Source organism: Aptenodytes patagonicus, chromosome 13, assembly GCF_965638725.1.
Source record: "Aptenodytes patagonicus chromosome 13, bAptPat1.pri.cur, whole genome shotgun sequence".
Classification (NCBI taxonomy): Eukaryota; Metazoa; Chordata; class Aves; order Sphenisciformes; family Spheniscidae; genus Aptenodytes; species Aptenodytes patagonicus.
In genome coordinates, this window is record NC_134961.1 from 7,322,866 (window position 1) to 7,335,733 (window position 12,868).

The 12,868-nt window shown below is 57.3% G+C and overlaps 1 protein-coding gene across 5 annotated transcripts in view; it reads left to right on the top strand.

Moving 5' to 3' along the window:
• The first annotated feature begins 1,702 nt into the window (after positions 1 to 1,702).
• Positions 1,703 to 12,868, top strand: part of PEMT (phosphatidylethanolamine N-methyltransferase) — a 43,586-nt gene continuing 32,420 nt past the window's right edge. For 2 of the 5 annotated variants that reach the window (XM_076350577.1, XM_076350578.1), the window contains exons 1-2: positions 2,000 to 2,073; positions 4,418 to 4,525. In XM_076350577.1, coding sequence (XP_076206692.1) covers positions 4,433 to 4,525 — 93 coding nt within the window. In that variant the 5' untranslated portion in view covers positions 2,000 to 2,073; positions 4,418 to 4,432. Of the gene's footprint in view, positions 1,763 to 1,999; positions 2,074 to 2,693; positions 2,767 to 4,417; positions 4,526 to 12,868 lie in introns of those variants that run through there. The other 3 variants (XM_076350581.1, XM_076350580.1, XM_076350579.1) reach the window with 3 other exon arrangements.

A 12,868-nucleotide genomic window follows, 5' to 3' on the forward strand; every position in this document is an offset into this window, starting at 1 on the left:
GCACTGGGTCCTGCAGCACATGCCTTCACTGGGTGCCCCCCAGCGTGGGGTGACGGGACAGATGTGTCCATGGCAGCCCAGCTCTGCTGGCCTCGAGCGAGGAGCCAGCGAGACAGCTCACCCCTCTGCACCTCCTCACTGTCCATCCCTCCCTCCATCCCTCGGCCAGACCCACTCCTCCTCCCAGCCCGCCATGGCATCCTTGTCCTTTCCCAGCTGGCAGGGCTGGCAGCACCGGGACGTCCTCCCCTTGCAGCAGGGAGGATGGTTTAGAGAAGGTTTCTTCCCGCTAAATTCCCTCCCCGGGGGGATGTTTCCTCCTCTCTGAACACAGCCATCATTGCTTTCCCCACTGCATCCCCTTCGCCCTCCCTGCTGCCCCAAGCACCCAGCTGGTGGGACTTGCAAAATAAACATCCTCCCATCTGCTCCCGCGCCCCAAGCCTGGGAGATGACAGAGGCGATAATTACACACTCGGCACAGCAAAATTATCCAGCACGAGGGAGAAGAGGCCGGAAGCAGCTGGAGCTCATCCACGGGGAACGCTGCTCCCACCCACGGCGCCTTCGTGCACGCCTCACCCCAAACCGGCCTGGCGCTGCAATTTGTACTGTGAATGTGCTCGTCGGGCCCAGGCGGGATGGGGTCTAGCCCTGTGCGGGCACCCCGAGCGCGTGAGCTGACCCTGCAGGCGGGGAGGTGGGGATGTGCTGGTGCAGCGAGGGGTTTGGAGCAGCAGAACTGAGGAAAGCCGGTTTCCCGTGGGACCGAGAGTCGTAGCTGGGATCCCCTGGGTCTCCTGAAGCGCAACCTCCAAGGATGCCATTTTGCCAGGGAGGGTTTCATGCGAACCATCACTCATGCACGTTTTCGGTGCCTGCCAGGGCATGAGCGCTCAGATATCCCATCCCATCCCCTCCCCGCTCCCACGAGACCTCTGGGAGGGACACTTGCAGCTCATTCACGAGGCTTCCTTCCTATCAAACTCCTTTTTGAAGAAAATTTATTTCCCCTCAAAGGAGGGTCTGCAAAAGTGGATGGTCCATGCAGAGACCCTCAAGAGGTCTGCGAGGACGATACTACCTGATTTCCCATGCACAGGCAGGTCTGGGACTGCAGCCCATGAGGTGCATCAACCAGAAACATCCTAGAGAGGAGCGAAGAAGAGAAATAATATGAGTAGGAATAATAACGGCAATTAAAAAAAAAAATTACACCTGCTGAAGGGACTAGGGCACAGTGACTTGTCCTCAAAATACATCCAGGCTTGATGGCTTTGCGTTTTGCCCCGGAACGAGTAATATTGGGCACGTAACATGTAACTTCCACAGCCTTTACGGTACCAGAAAGCCACTGGAGCCGTTTCCCTCCCCCGGCCCCGGTGTGAGCGCTGAACACGGGCAGCGCAGGCAGGGGGCCGGGCAGGGGTCGGCAGGGCCGGGCCTCTGCCCTCGCTGCAGCGCTGGCCCCTCGATTTCTTGCCCACTCTCCCCTCTGGTGTGTTTTACCCCCACCCCCACGCACGACCCCGCGGTCGACCGCACGCCGGCTGCCCGGTGGGGCGAAGCCCCGTCCCCGGGGGGGGCCCCGTCCCGCCCGCCCCGGTGCGGGGGGGGGGGGGAGGCCGACCCGCGCCGCGGCCCGGTTGCTTCACCGGCCAGGGTCGAAGTCCAGGCGGCGGCCGCACGGGCCGCCCTCCCCGCCGCCGCGGCCGGACACACGCTCGCAGCCCGCGACGGAGGCGGCCGGGCCCGTGGCGAGGTCAGTGCTTCCCCGGTGCCGCGGCCCGGCCCGGCGGCCAGGCCCGGCTCCCCCCCGCGCTGCCGGGGCCCTGCCGGCGGCGGAGGCGGGACTACGCTTCCCGTCAGCGCCACCGCGGGGCTCGGCGCTCGGCCGGCCCCGGGCGGGGGAGGCGGCGGCGGCGGCGGCGGCGGGGCGACCCCGGCCCCCGGCCCCGCGCCATGACGGGGGGGCCCGGGCCGGGTGCGGGGCGGCGGGCGGCGGCGGCGGGCGGGGACCGGCCCTTCCCGCGGGAGTGCTGCGAAGGGCTGGGCGGCCTGGAGTACGGCCAGGTACCGGCGGGGCCGGGGAGGGGGGCGGGCGGGGAGCGCCGGGCTCACTGCGGCCCCGGGAAAGGGCCCGGCCTGGGGCGCTGCCGCTCGGCTGCGGGGGGGCGGCCCGGGGCCGGACCCCCCCCCCCCCCCCCCCACACACACATACACCCTCCCCGGCCTCTCCCGGTGCCACCACGGGGCTCCGCAGAGCTGGTTCGCACGGGAGGTGGCAATAACCCCCCCCCCCCCGGGCTGTGCCTGCAGGTGCAGCAGACCTCGGGGACGCTCGGTACCCCGTGCCCAAGGCGCACCCGCCACCGTCCCTGGCCCGTTTCCACCCAGGCCACGACGGCACGCTCCAGCCACGTGGCAAGGGCTGCACCGGCACGGCACGGGAGTCCCGTGGGTGCTGCCGCCGGCTCACCCGGCCGCCCGTGCAGCTCTCGCCCGGGTGCCCGTGCAGCTTTCGTCCTCCCTGACTTTGGGGCTGCGGGCAAGCGGGCAGCGTTTGCCACCGTTAATTTATCGCCCTTCGGGGAGGAGGGGGCAAAGTTGAATGTTCTGTGCTTGTTACGTGGCTGTCCCAGCAGCTTGCAGAGACAGCTCATCCTAATGGGTTCCCCTTTTATCCCTAAAAGCACGTACTAGGCACAGGCCAATCTGCCTCCCGCCGGCAGCGGCGAATTTGGTTGTTGAGGAGGAGAAAAGAAGGTGAGTGCAATGTTAACGATGTTGCCAGCCAGGAGTTAGTAGGTCAAGAAGCTTTTGTTCAGCCCGTGCTGGCGGTGTGCTCAGCCCCGTACGAAACGAGAGGAAAGAAGCTGTCCTGGTCCCACGGGTTTGCAATTGAAGTGGGACCAGACAGTTCGGCCCTGGCGCCAGCGGCTGTCGTGGTGCCCTGGTTACAGCTTGACAGCGCTCGGTTTGAAGGGACAAGGTCTGGTGGCAAAGGGCTGCTCGGGGGTGAAGGGAGGAGAGGAGAGGCCGAGGAGGGTGGGAATAGGGGGAGATGGCTCAGGATCAGGCCCTGGGGGCTGTTCCCATCGTTCCTCGCCAGCATTCGTGTCCCGAGGGCTCGGATGGAGGAGCCCGGGGGAGCTGGGGCTGGGGCGGTTTGAAGGCAGCCACGGATCCCCATGAGAATCCCCCCGTTTCCCCGGGGCGGTACGGCCTTTGCTCGTGCACTTTGCACCGCGGGCGGTCACGGCTGTGCAGAAGGCACCTGGCATGGCTGGACATGCCCCGGGACAGCGTGGGAGCCATTCCCAGGGCCTTTGCTCTTGTCTGTGAGAGACGGCAGGTTTAGCAGCCCCTCTCCATGAATCCCACTGCAGCTCCGGTTCCTTCAAAGAACCCGCGAGGAGCCAGTGGGAATTTCTCTCCTGGACGGGCGAGGTGGAGCTGATGCCTTTTCAAGCCTTTCCTGTCCCCTGGCATCCGAAGGACTTGCAAACACAGCTGTGTTTGGGAAGTAAAAACCTTCCACCTCTCGATGTTGTCTTGATTTTGATTCAAGCGAGGGAAGGGCTTGGGCTGGGCTATTTTGTCTTTTGTTTTCAAAGTTTTTGGCAAAAAAAAAAAAAAAAAAGGCGCTGGCTGTTTTTCATCCAAATACCACTGCAGGGAGAGGGGGCGGGGAGGGAGAAGCAGCATGGCTTATTGCATGTAAAAATGCTGACAATGTCAGGGAGCCGTCCTGGGGAAAATATCTCTTTCTTGAAAGGAGAAAGGGGGAAAAACAGCAAGCTTTAAGGGTTTTTTTGTTGTTGTTGTTGTCATTAAGTAAGACAGGACTGAGTTTTTTGCCGCTTCTGACAATGCAAATGCATCCCCCCTCACTGTGGAGGGGGTTTGCATCAGTCTTACTTTATGGAAGGCAAGTTTGAGGCTGACACAGTTCATTGCTTGGAGTTTCCACGCAGACCAGCATCCCTGGGACAGTCCTCCGTCCCCGGGGGCACCGAGGCACTGTGAAACGGTGCTCCCTTTCCTGCGGCTTGGAAACACGCTTGGGTTGGCAGCTGCCCCGTAGGGCTGGTGCTCGTCCTCACAGCAGCAGTGTCCTCGCAGTGCCCGTGTCCCTCTGAGCACTGCTGCAAACACGGGGCTCCCTGAGAGGCCGGTGCCGCCGAGGTGTGGGGGGAGCCAGCTTAGAGGAGTCCCCACCCCTCTTCCTGGCTTTGCACCCTGACATAGCGCTTTGCAAGCCGTAACGACGTGTTGCTTGGGGCCATTAAGATTTGTCCGCTCTTGCAGGGCAGCTGATGCACTTGGTTTGAGATGAAGTGCCCCGTATTCGGGCACAACGCCCGGTGCCCCTACAGGAATCCGCACCCCCAGTAACTGGCTCTCCCCCCTCCAGGTGGATGTGACAGCCATGGCGCGGCTCTTCGGCTACGTGGACGTGACTGAGACTACCTTCATTGCGGCTGTCCTCTCCATCGCCTTCAACCCGCTCTTCTGGAACGTGGTAAGAGCTGCCTGCGCGCTGGCCACCCTGTTATTTTTAGCCTTCCTTTGCCAGCTACAGGGGGATCTCCTTTGGGCCGCACTGGAGGAAGAGCCTCTTTTGGGAAAGTCTGCTGGGCTGGGTGGGGTGAGCGGTGCTCAGTTACTAGGCGTTAGGAGTGGGTGAGCAGGGAGCTGTGCTGCAGAGAGAACTCCTGGGGCTGGGGGTGACTGTGACGGGTGTCACAGAGGAGGTGAAGGCGGGAGCCAGTGCGGGATGCAGTAGGAATTAGAAGCTGAGCTTGGGAGAGGGGGCAGAGCAATCAAACCCGTCCTTCAGCCACCTCCTGCCGCAGCACCTCCCACCCCAGCAGCCAGGCACTGGTCACCACTGGGACCGAGCATAAATGGCATTAACCCCCCAGCGGGGGGCTGCACTGGATAGGTTGCCCACTGCTTCCCCTTGAAATACGTTGGCAGCTGGTTGTGTGGATGGCAGGAAGCAAAAACAGTCAGCCAAAAGTCAACCTGAAGAAATTCCCCCTCCATCACGCTGCAAAGTCTGGCAAAGAGCTGCAGAGCTGGCAGCCAGCCAGCCCTAAGCAGGAGCGGGGATACCTGTGCATGGGTGATGCTCGCTATCCCTGCGGGCGCCGTACCATCTGCTGGGTGCGATAGCACTTTGGGAGCTGAGACTGGAAGAGTCTCCGCTGCCCTTTACCGCTGCGGTTTGCTACCTCCCTGCAAGAGCAGCGGGAATCATTGCCGGCCCCGTTTTGGAGCGTTGCAGAGCCAGTGTGCCAAGCGGGGAGCCCAGGCCGGCTGCAGCACGAGGTGACTGGCACCCTGCAGCACCCTCGGCAGCACAGCTGAGGTGCGGGGTGAAACCTCCCCGCGAACGTTCATGGGAACAGGATGTCATCTCAGCCAAGATTCCCAAAACCACCCGCCAAACCTCCCCGCGGGGATTCTCACCCTGGGGAAGTCTTCTTAAAAAGGCCTTATTTTTCCAGAGGGGGAGGACTCGGCGCTCTCTGAGCGCGGGGGCTCTTGAGATTGTCTCACGCTGGGCTTTGGAAAAGCAAGGCTCTCCTGGCTGTGAGTCACTTTGGAAACCTCCGTCGGAGCTCTTTGTTGCAGCCTCCCTAATTTTTCATGCAACTCATTATTAAAAAGTCTCACAGTGTCTGAAACGCGAACTAGAATATGCCATGTTATTCCGACTGCGGAGTCATCATTTAGCATAAGAATCAATGAATAAGAAGATTCAGGATGTGGTCTCGGGGGGGAGAGACCGGCTCCAGCGAGAAACTGCATAAAAGGGAAAGAAAAAAGTACTTTATTAGCGTCTGCTACTACGCCTGCGACTCGTGGGATGCCTGCAGCTTGGGAAATAGCGTTGCTTTTTGGATCAAGAGTTTGGCTGCTGTTAAAGGAGAGGGAAAGCTGATGTAACAGCAGGAAGTTCATTGCTCTGCGTTGCTGTTGTCCCCTTCCAGTGTTTGAAGAGCATTGCAGTTGGCGGCAGGTGGCACTGCAAGCAAGACGTGCAGGGCCTGCGCCTGGGAGCAGAAGGCATCTCTGCATGGGTTTGCAGTGAGCAACCTGAGCTGGTGTGTTGGTGGAAAGCTCTGGGGAGGTGAGCGTGGCACTAGATGTTTCCCCGGCTGTAACGGGCCAGGTGGCTCTCGCAGTCCGTGTGCCTCCGTCCATACGCTTGCTCTGCCCAGGCCCCTGAGCATGTCCTTGGCATTTTCAGGCTCTGCCAGTCCTGGTGTATGGCTCGCACCAGGCACCGCTGGAAGGCTTTTGCAGGGGGGCTGTGGGACCTGCAGCCCTGAGCAAGCCCCTGCTATCAGGTGCATTTTAGCAGGAGCGGCCCCAGCCATCCCTGGATTTTCCCTGACCTGCTTCCTTTACCTCCTCCCCATCCTTTTTTGCCACGTGATCAGTGTCCCCTGCCTGCACCTAGCCAGCAGCTCTCCTTTCTTTCTGTACATCCCTGCACAGGCTCCCTTTGTCTTTTGCTATTTGACTTCCTTCCCGGCAGCTGAGATGGCTTCTGCATCTGAATTACTTTGGGCTCGCAAGAGCTTTAGTGCGAAGACTGGATTTCTGTGCAGTGCCAAGCACTCTCTGCTCTCTGTGCTTAATAAATAATGTGGGACTGTGGTCAAAAACCCTTCTGTGCATGAAATTCCTGATTTGGGTAGAAATTGGGTGGGGATGCATTGATTTAGTTCAGTGTCTTAATTCCCCGTTTCTGCTGAACTCCGGCCAGGTCTGCCTCTTGCAAAGTTTGGCGCCGGACTGTCCTTGCTGTGCAGCGCCTCTGAATAAATATGTGGTGGGGAAACCCCGGCTCCGTGCGGGGCTTGGCCGATGGAGAGGCACATCTCGAGGCCTCGAGCATAGCGAGGCGTTTGCCCTGGTAAGCACCAGGCATGTTTCTTTGGGACAAAACCTGCAGGGTTTGGGGACGAAGCACAAACTCTGAAGGCTGCGGGGGAGCGTGGCTCCAGAGAAAACCCTGATGCTTGTCAGGTCGATTTATGTACTTGGGTTAAGAGAGCAATTTAGAAGACCAGAGCCTAAGTGGGGCAATTTGCAGGACTCCAGCCGGGCTGTGCTGATGCTCCCTCCTGTTCTCCACAGGGGAGAAAAGCTCTCCAAAAAAGGCCTCAGGACTCCCGATTCCCACCCTCCTCCCTGCAGGCATGTGCCGGGGGGGTACCATGAATGTCGCCCCAGGGTCACCCGCTGCGTTTCCCCACCAAACCCAGGGGTCGCACCCCTCTTCTGCTTCCCCCCCTCCGTGCCAATTAAAACCCGCCCGTCCCCAGGTGGCCCCCGTGGCACAGCTTGGATGTGTTCCTGCACTGTTCTCTGGTTTTTTCCTTTTTTTTTTTTCGTCTCTCCTCCTCATGCTGCCTCTGCTTTCCCATCCGCCGCGGCTGTTACGAAAGGAGCTGCTGGGAGCCACGATTCCGTGTGAGGCAGGGTGCAGGCGAGGCCCCGAAAGGCAGCGGCGGAGCCGTTATGGGGATGATGTCGCTTAAAACTCCCCAAGGATGTTCAACGCAGCCGGGAGACCTGAGCCGCCGTGGGACTGTTGAGGGGCACCCAGCGAGGAGTAGGCGCGTCGCTGGAGCCGTGCCATAAAACGTTAATGAGGTCAGAGCGGTAGAAACTTCAATAAATCCCATCTGTGTTTGGAAAGCTGCAGAACGGTGGGAGAAAATTCCCATCCCTTGGTAACTAAGGAAGGTATCAAATAACAACTCCTCAGGGACAAACGTTTTCAAGCCAGGAGAGGCAGATAACCTGCATGCGGGAGGCTTTAAAGAGCTCGCTGAGCCTTGGCACACGGGGAGTTTCTAGAAAGCCGGAAGGTTTCTGACACTCTCTCAATAGCAAAGAGGCAAGTGGCATAGCCGTGAGCCAGGTAGTCTGACGTCTGTCACCACGCAAGTGAGTTTCAAGTGAAGAGTACATCCATCAGTGATCCTTTTCTTGATTTGAGCCTCTTAAAAATTTACGGCTGCTGTCACGGACCGATTTAGAAATGGCACATCTTCAGCTGCCGCCTGAGAGCTTGCTCCTCCCGTCACCCCCGGTGACCCCCTCGAGATACCCATGCACCTCGCAGGAGTCTGCAGGGCGAAACCTCAAATGTCACGGTTAGGAACGGGCTTAGCGTAATTTAGCATGATTTTAAAGCAAATAGATCCCATCAGACAAACGTGATTTTATTCTTCAAGGTTGCAGCTTTTCCTGTTCAGGGTAACAAGATCTCTGTTCTAGACTTCTGTCAAGTGTTTAAACTGCATGAGGTTTTGATTAAAGAACTAGTTGCACAGGGACCTGGGCTGACAACGCCTGGCTCCTGATGGATGTGTATCTCTTGGTTCATTTATTTTTAATTTCCCATCCTTTTCTCCTTCTTTGGAGACTAGAGGAATCTGCCAAGTGGATAAGAAGTGCTTGTGCTGGCGGGGAGGGGGGAGTTTGCAGGCGCTGGCAGCCCGATTTCACCTACCTCTGACCACTTCTTGCTAAACTCGGAGGAAGGTGCCTGGCCCAAAACCTCCCTACGCTGCTGGGAAGCAGCCGGGAGCTCGGGAGCTGTCAGGATTCAGACCTCCGTGAGCCAAACTGTGAGAAACCTTCTGGGGGCGGGAGAAAAATGCCTGATGCTGGGGGATTTCAGCAGCTCTCGCTGTCTGTCTTGCAGAAGGGAAGGATTGAGCGGTAGCTTGATGGCGGTGTGTTAGCACCTCGCTGGGGAAAGGAAATTGCAGGGTATGAAATGGCTGTGCGAGGGCTGGGGCTGGAGCGGCAGGCAGAGCCTCGCAGGGACTACAGCTCGGTTAGCTGAAGTTTACAGGGTTGGGAGATGAACGAGTCCGAGTGATTTAATGGTCTTTTCTGGCCTTCAAATTCTTCAAACCTGTGAGAGTTTCATGGGCTCCCCCGCAAACCTCTGCCTGCCTGCAGCCGTGGGTGAGAGCAGAAAAACAGCCCTCAGCCGTCTTCTGGAAAGTGCTTTTAGATCCCGTTGTAGAATGCGACGATGATTATCTGCTTATGACAGATGCTAGATCAATAGCGCAGGGCTTCAAGCTATGCTGCAAGGCAATTGACTGCAGAAAGTGTTTCTTTATTGGGGTAAAGCTGGGCTTGCAACAAGGCTCGGATTTGCTCTTACATCTCCGGTCTTAAAATGTCACCACCAGCTCTGATGCCTTTCATCCTTTGTGCAGGGAGACAACGCACATTATTCGTAATTGGACTCTCTACCAGGCAGCAATAGCCGTTTTCATTTCCTTCAATGCCTGAGAAAGAGCGAGGATTTGCTTTTTTTTTTCCCTCCCCCCTCCCCCAAACAGCATTTAGTGGCAATTTTATTCCGAGTGACTTGGTAACGCTTCCCACTCAGGCGGCGAGGGCTTTGCGGCAATGCTGTAATGCGTGCGGCGAGCGGACGGCATCGATTCTCCAGCCGTCTCGTAACCAAGTGAGTCCTGGCCGGGTGTGTAACACTGTGCCTGTTTGGCTCCTAAATTTAGCTTTTCCAGCGTGTCGGCACCGCTGCGAGCCACATAACAGGCACCAAAACTGGGTCGCATCCTCCGGCCTGCCAGCTGGAGCGACACAATTAGGAGCGCTGTCACCTTGAGGGAGAGCCACATCCTTCATCCCAGCACCGCTTCGTTGCAGTCTCCCAGCGAGGGGTGGTGGTGGTTTCATCTAAATCCTCTTTAAGAAGCCGTGCAATATCTTTTTATGATGTCCTTGCAGGCTGAGCTGCCTGCAGCGGGGGGGATCATGGAGCCCGGCCTGGCCGGGCAGCTGTGAGCTGAGATGCTTCATCTGTGTGTCGAGCCAGGCAGGGTCTCAGCCCCCAGGGCTCCAGGCGAGGCCGTGGCAATCATTCGAGCAGCTGCCCAGCCACCGTGCACGGGTACCAGCCGAGGCAGGGTGTGCTTGGGCGGCTGAGCCGTTTCCGTGCCCGTTCCTAGCGTGAATTCGGGATCCAGCTGGTGTGTGACGTGCCTGCTCAGCGTTTCTCTAAACCAAGGTCAGAATCTGTCTCTCACCTCACAGTCCCCTGTGGATCATGGCCAAGCTGGCCCAAAAAGCAGCCTCCTTTTTTTAGCTTCTGCAGAATGCTTCTCTAGAAACCCAGGGTGTTTGTTGTATATACTGGACTTTTCTTGTTTAGTGTTTTAAAAATAAACTGCGGGCTGCTGGCAGCCCTGCTGGAATAAGTCAGCACACGCACGAAAGATGAAAAAATACATTTAAGCCAACAGTCTTGTTTCCGTATGCATGAGAGGATTATCTGTAGACCCTAGAAGTTGGGAGAGGCCCTTTTCTCTCTGTCCCACTCCATCCCTATCCCGCCATGCTGCTGCTAAACACTTCCTTCTGCAGATGAGGTGCTGCTCAAAGATGCTAGTCTATGAAATGGCAAGTCTATGACCACCTGCATCCCCCGGGACAAGGCAAAAAATGCAGCTGGAGGCAAAAAAGAAAGTAGGATGATCTACCCAGACTGGGAGGCATGGAAGACGGCAGGTTCTCCTGTGTGGCCCTGGGCTTTGGCAGCGTTTGTGCATAACCCTGGAGCTGGGAGCTGCTGGAGCCCCGAGCGGGGAAACCCATTGCCTCCCCCGGGATATCGGCTGTCTGTGGGCCGGACAAGGGCTTCCCGGGTTGTGTGCCTGCTGCAATCGCAGATGTGAGCTGGATGTTTTCTGGCTGTGCCGTGGCGCAGACCGTTTAGCAGAAGCCTGCCCAGTTCCCAGAAGGATGGGATCTCCCAAAATAGGCTGCTTTGACGAAGAAATGCAGAGCCACGGAGTCTGCTGGGTGCTCTTGGGAGGTTATTTCCGTAAGACCCGCTGCCCGGCTTCCATCACTATGCAATTGCGTGCCTGGAGACTCGTGGTGGGGAGGGACGTGTTGGGGTTTCACGGCGGGGATCCAGCACGGATCCGGCTTGCGGCAGGCTGGTGGTACACAGGGTTGGCACCCCAAAGAAAATGCTTCCTTCTTTTCTCTGTTTTCTCCCCGTCTTGATGAACTCCAAGGGGACACTTACCTCCAGTTGCTCACATGGCCGTAGGAAATAGGTAGTAAAGTAGATTTGTAAATCAGTAAAGCAAACCCCTCCGTCTCTTTTCCACCTATATTGTGTCCCCAATGACACGAGTAGCTGGAAATGGCACTCGGCAGGAGCATCCCACATCCCTGCTCTCTTGAGTGTGAAACCAGATAGTTCAGCAGCCCGATCACAGCAGCGCTTGGCGGGTGCTGGTTCCTGGTGAATATTAGGAGCCTCATCTCAGTTAAAGCAAACAAATATCTGCACTTCCCTCCAGGGCTGCCTGCCTCTGTCAGCTCCCTTACATCCCCCTTTCTAAGGCATCCTGACAAAGCTTTAAAACCCCTGTACCCAAACCCGGGGAGAAATAGTCGATTTTTGGAAGCTGGTGCTGATGCATTACATTGATGGAGGACATGAGCTATGGACGTAGAGCGTGCCTGGGCAGTGGCTTTGGTTGATACGTTGCAGTGGGATGGGAGCAGCAGTGCACCGGCTGTTCAGAGCAAGGGGCTTTGATTTCGGAGGGTGGCCCCGAGCCAGGGGAAGGGCTGCGGAGTGGGATGAAATAGCCCCGTGCAGCGAGCCGCTGCCTGATTTTCCTTTTCCCTGCCAAGCCATCCGAACCTCCGTGCTTGCTCACGTGCAGGGAAAGAGGGGCAACTCTTAGAAAACTACAAATTTGGTTGCCAGAAAAGCTGGAAGCCCCAGGCTTGCACACCTGCGTGTGGCTTCGTCAAACTCCCCCGACCTCCCAGCGAATGTTGGGGTCAGGGAGAGGAGGGCTGGCGGGAGCTCTTGATTTTCCCATGCGTCGTTGAAATCATGAACTTCCGCCGTGCATTACCTAGTCATCTGGGTTTGCAAATATCTGGCTTGTTTTTTTTTTCCTTGCAAAACCTTTTTTGTTCCCTCTCTTTGCTCCTCCAGACCAGGGATGATGCAGCCATGGGCTTGTTCTGCAGGTCGGGACGTGCGAGCTGCTGCTTTGTCTGGCTGAAGGGTTTTCACTCGCTGTCTGTGTAGGCACAATCATTTTTGGTGTGATCCTTTTTGCGCTTTTGGGAAGAAAAAGCAGGCTGCGAGCAGCTTACACTCCTGAAGTGGGTGAAATGGAGATGGGTTTTAGCAATTTTCTTTGCCTTCAGCTGTTGCGGGGAAGCCTGACCGTCAGGGCTCACAGAACGCCTTCGTAGCCTCCTTTGTGCGGTGGGAGGTTTGCTCATTATCTGGTTTGTGCTTCGCTTATAAAAGAAGCTGTAATTGTAGCAGCTCCTCGCCATAAAAGCACAAAGGCATTTTCAGGGAAGGAAAATGTACATGCAGCTTTTATGATCCTTTACAGTTCTCCTTCTGCCTACTTTTCTCGCCTCCTGCACTTTCTCCAGCATCAGCTCTGTGCCTGCCTGGTGCTCAGCGTGACCGCCTCTGGCTCGAGCCTCTCCTTTGCTATAGAAATGCCCCTTTTAGAAAGAAAAAGTTGAGCATCGTCCTCGTCGGTCTTGCTGGGTGAAGAGAAGAGGGACCCCAAATCCCCCCATGTAGTCAGATGTTCCTATTCCTGCTTCTTCCCTCGGAGCTGTGTTTTCTGGGGTGAGTCCAACAGCAGATGCTCAATCTGCAAAATACCGGGGAGGATTTTGAACTGGGAAAAAAAAACCCCGTCCATCCGTCTGTGACTACAGTGTACACCCATAACAGGACTGGAGCAATACCATATCAGATCACCTTAGGGCACGCGTGGCTATTAAAAAC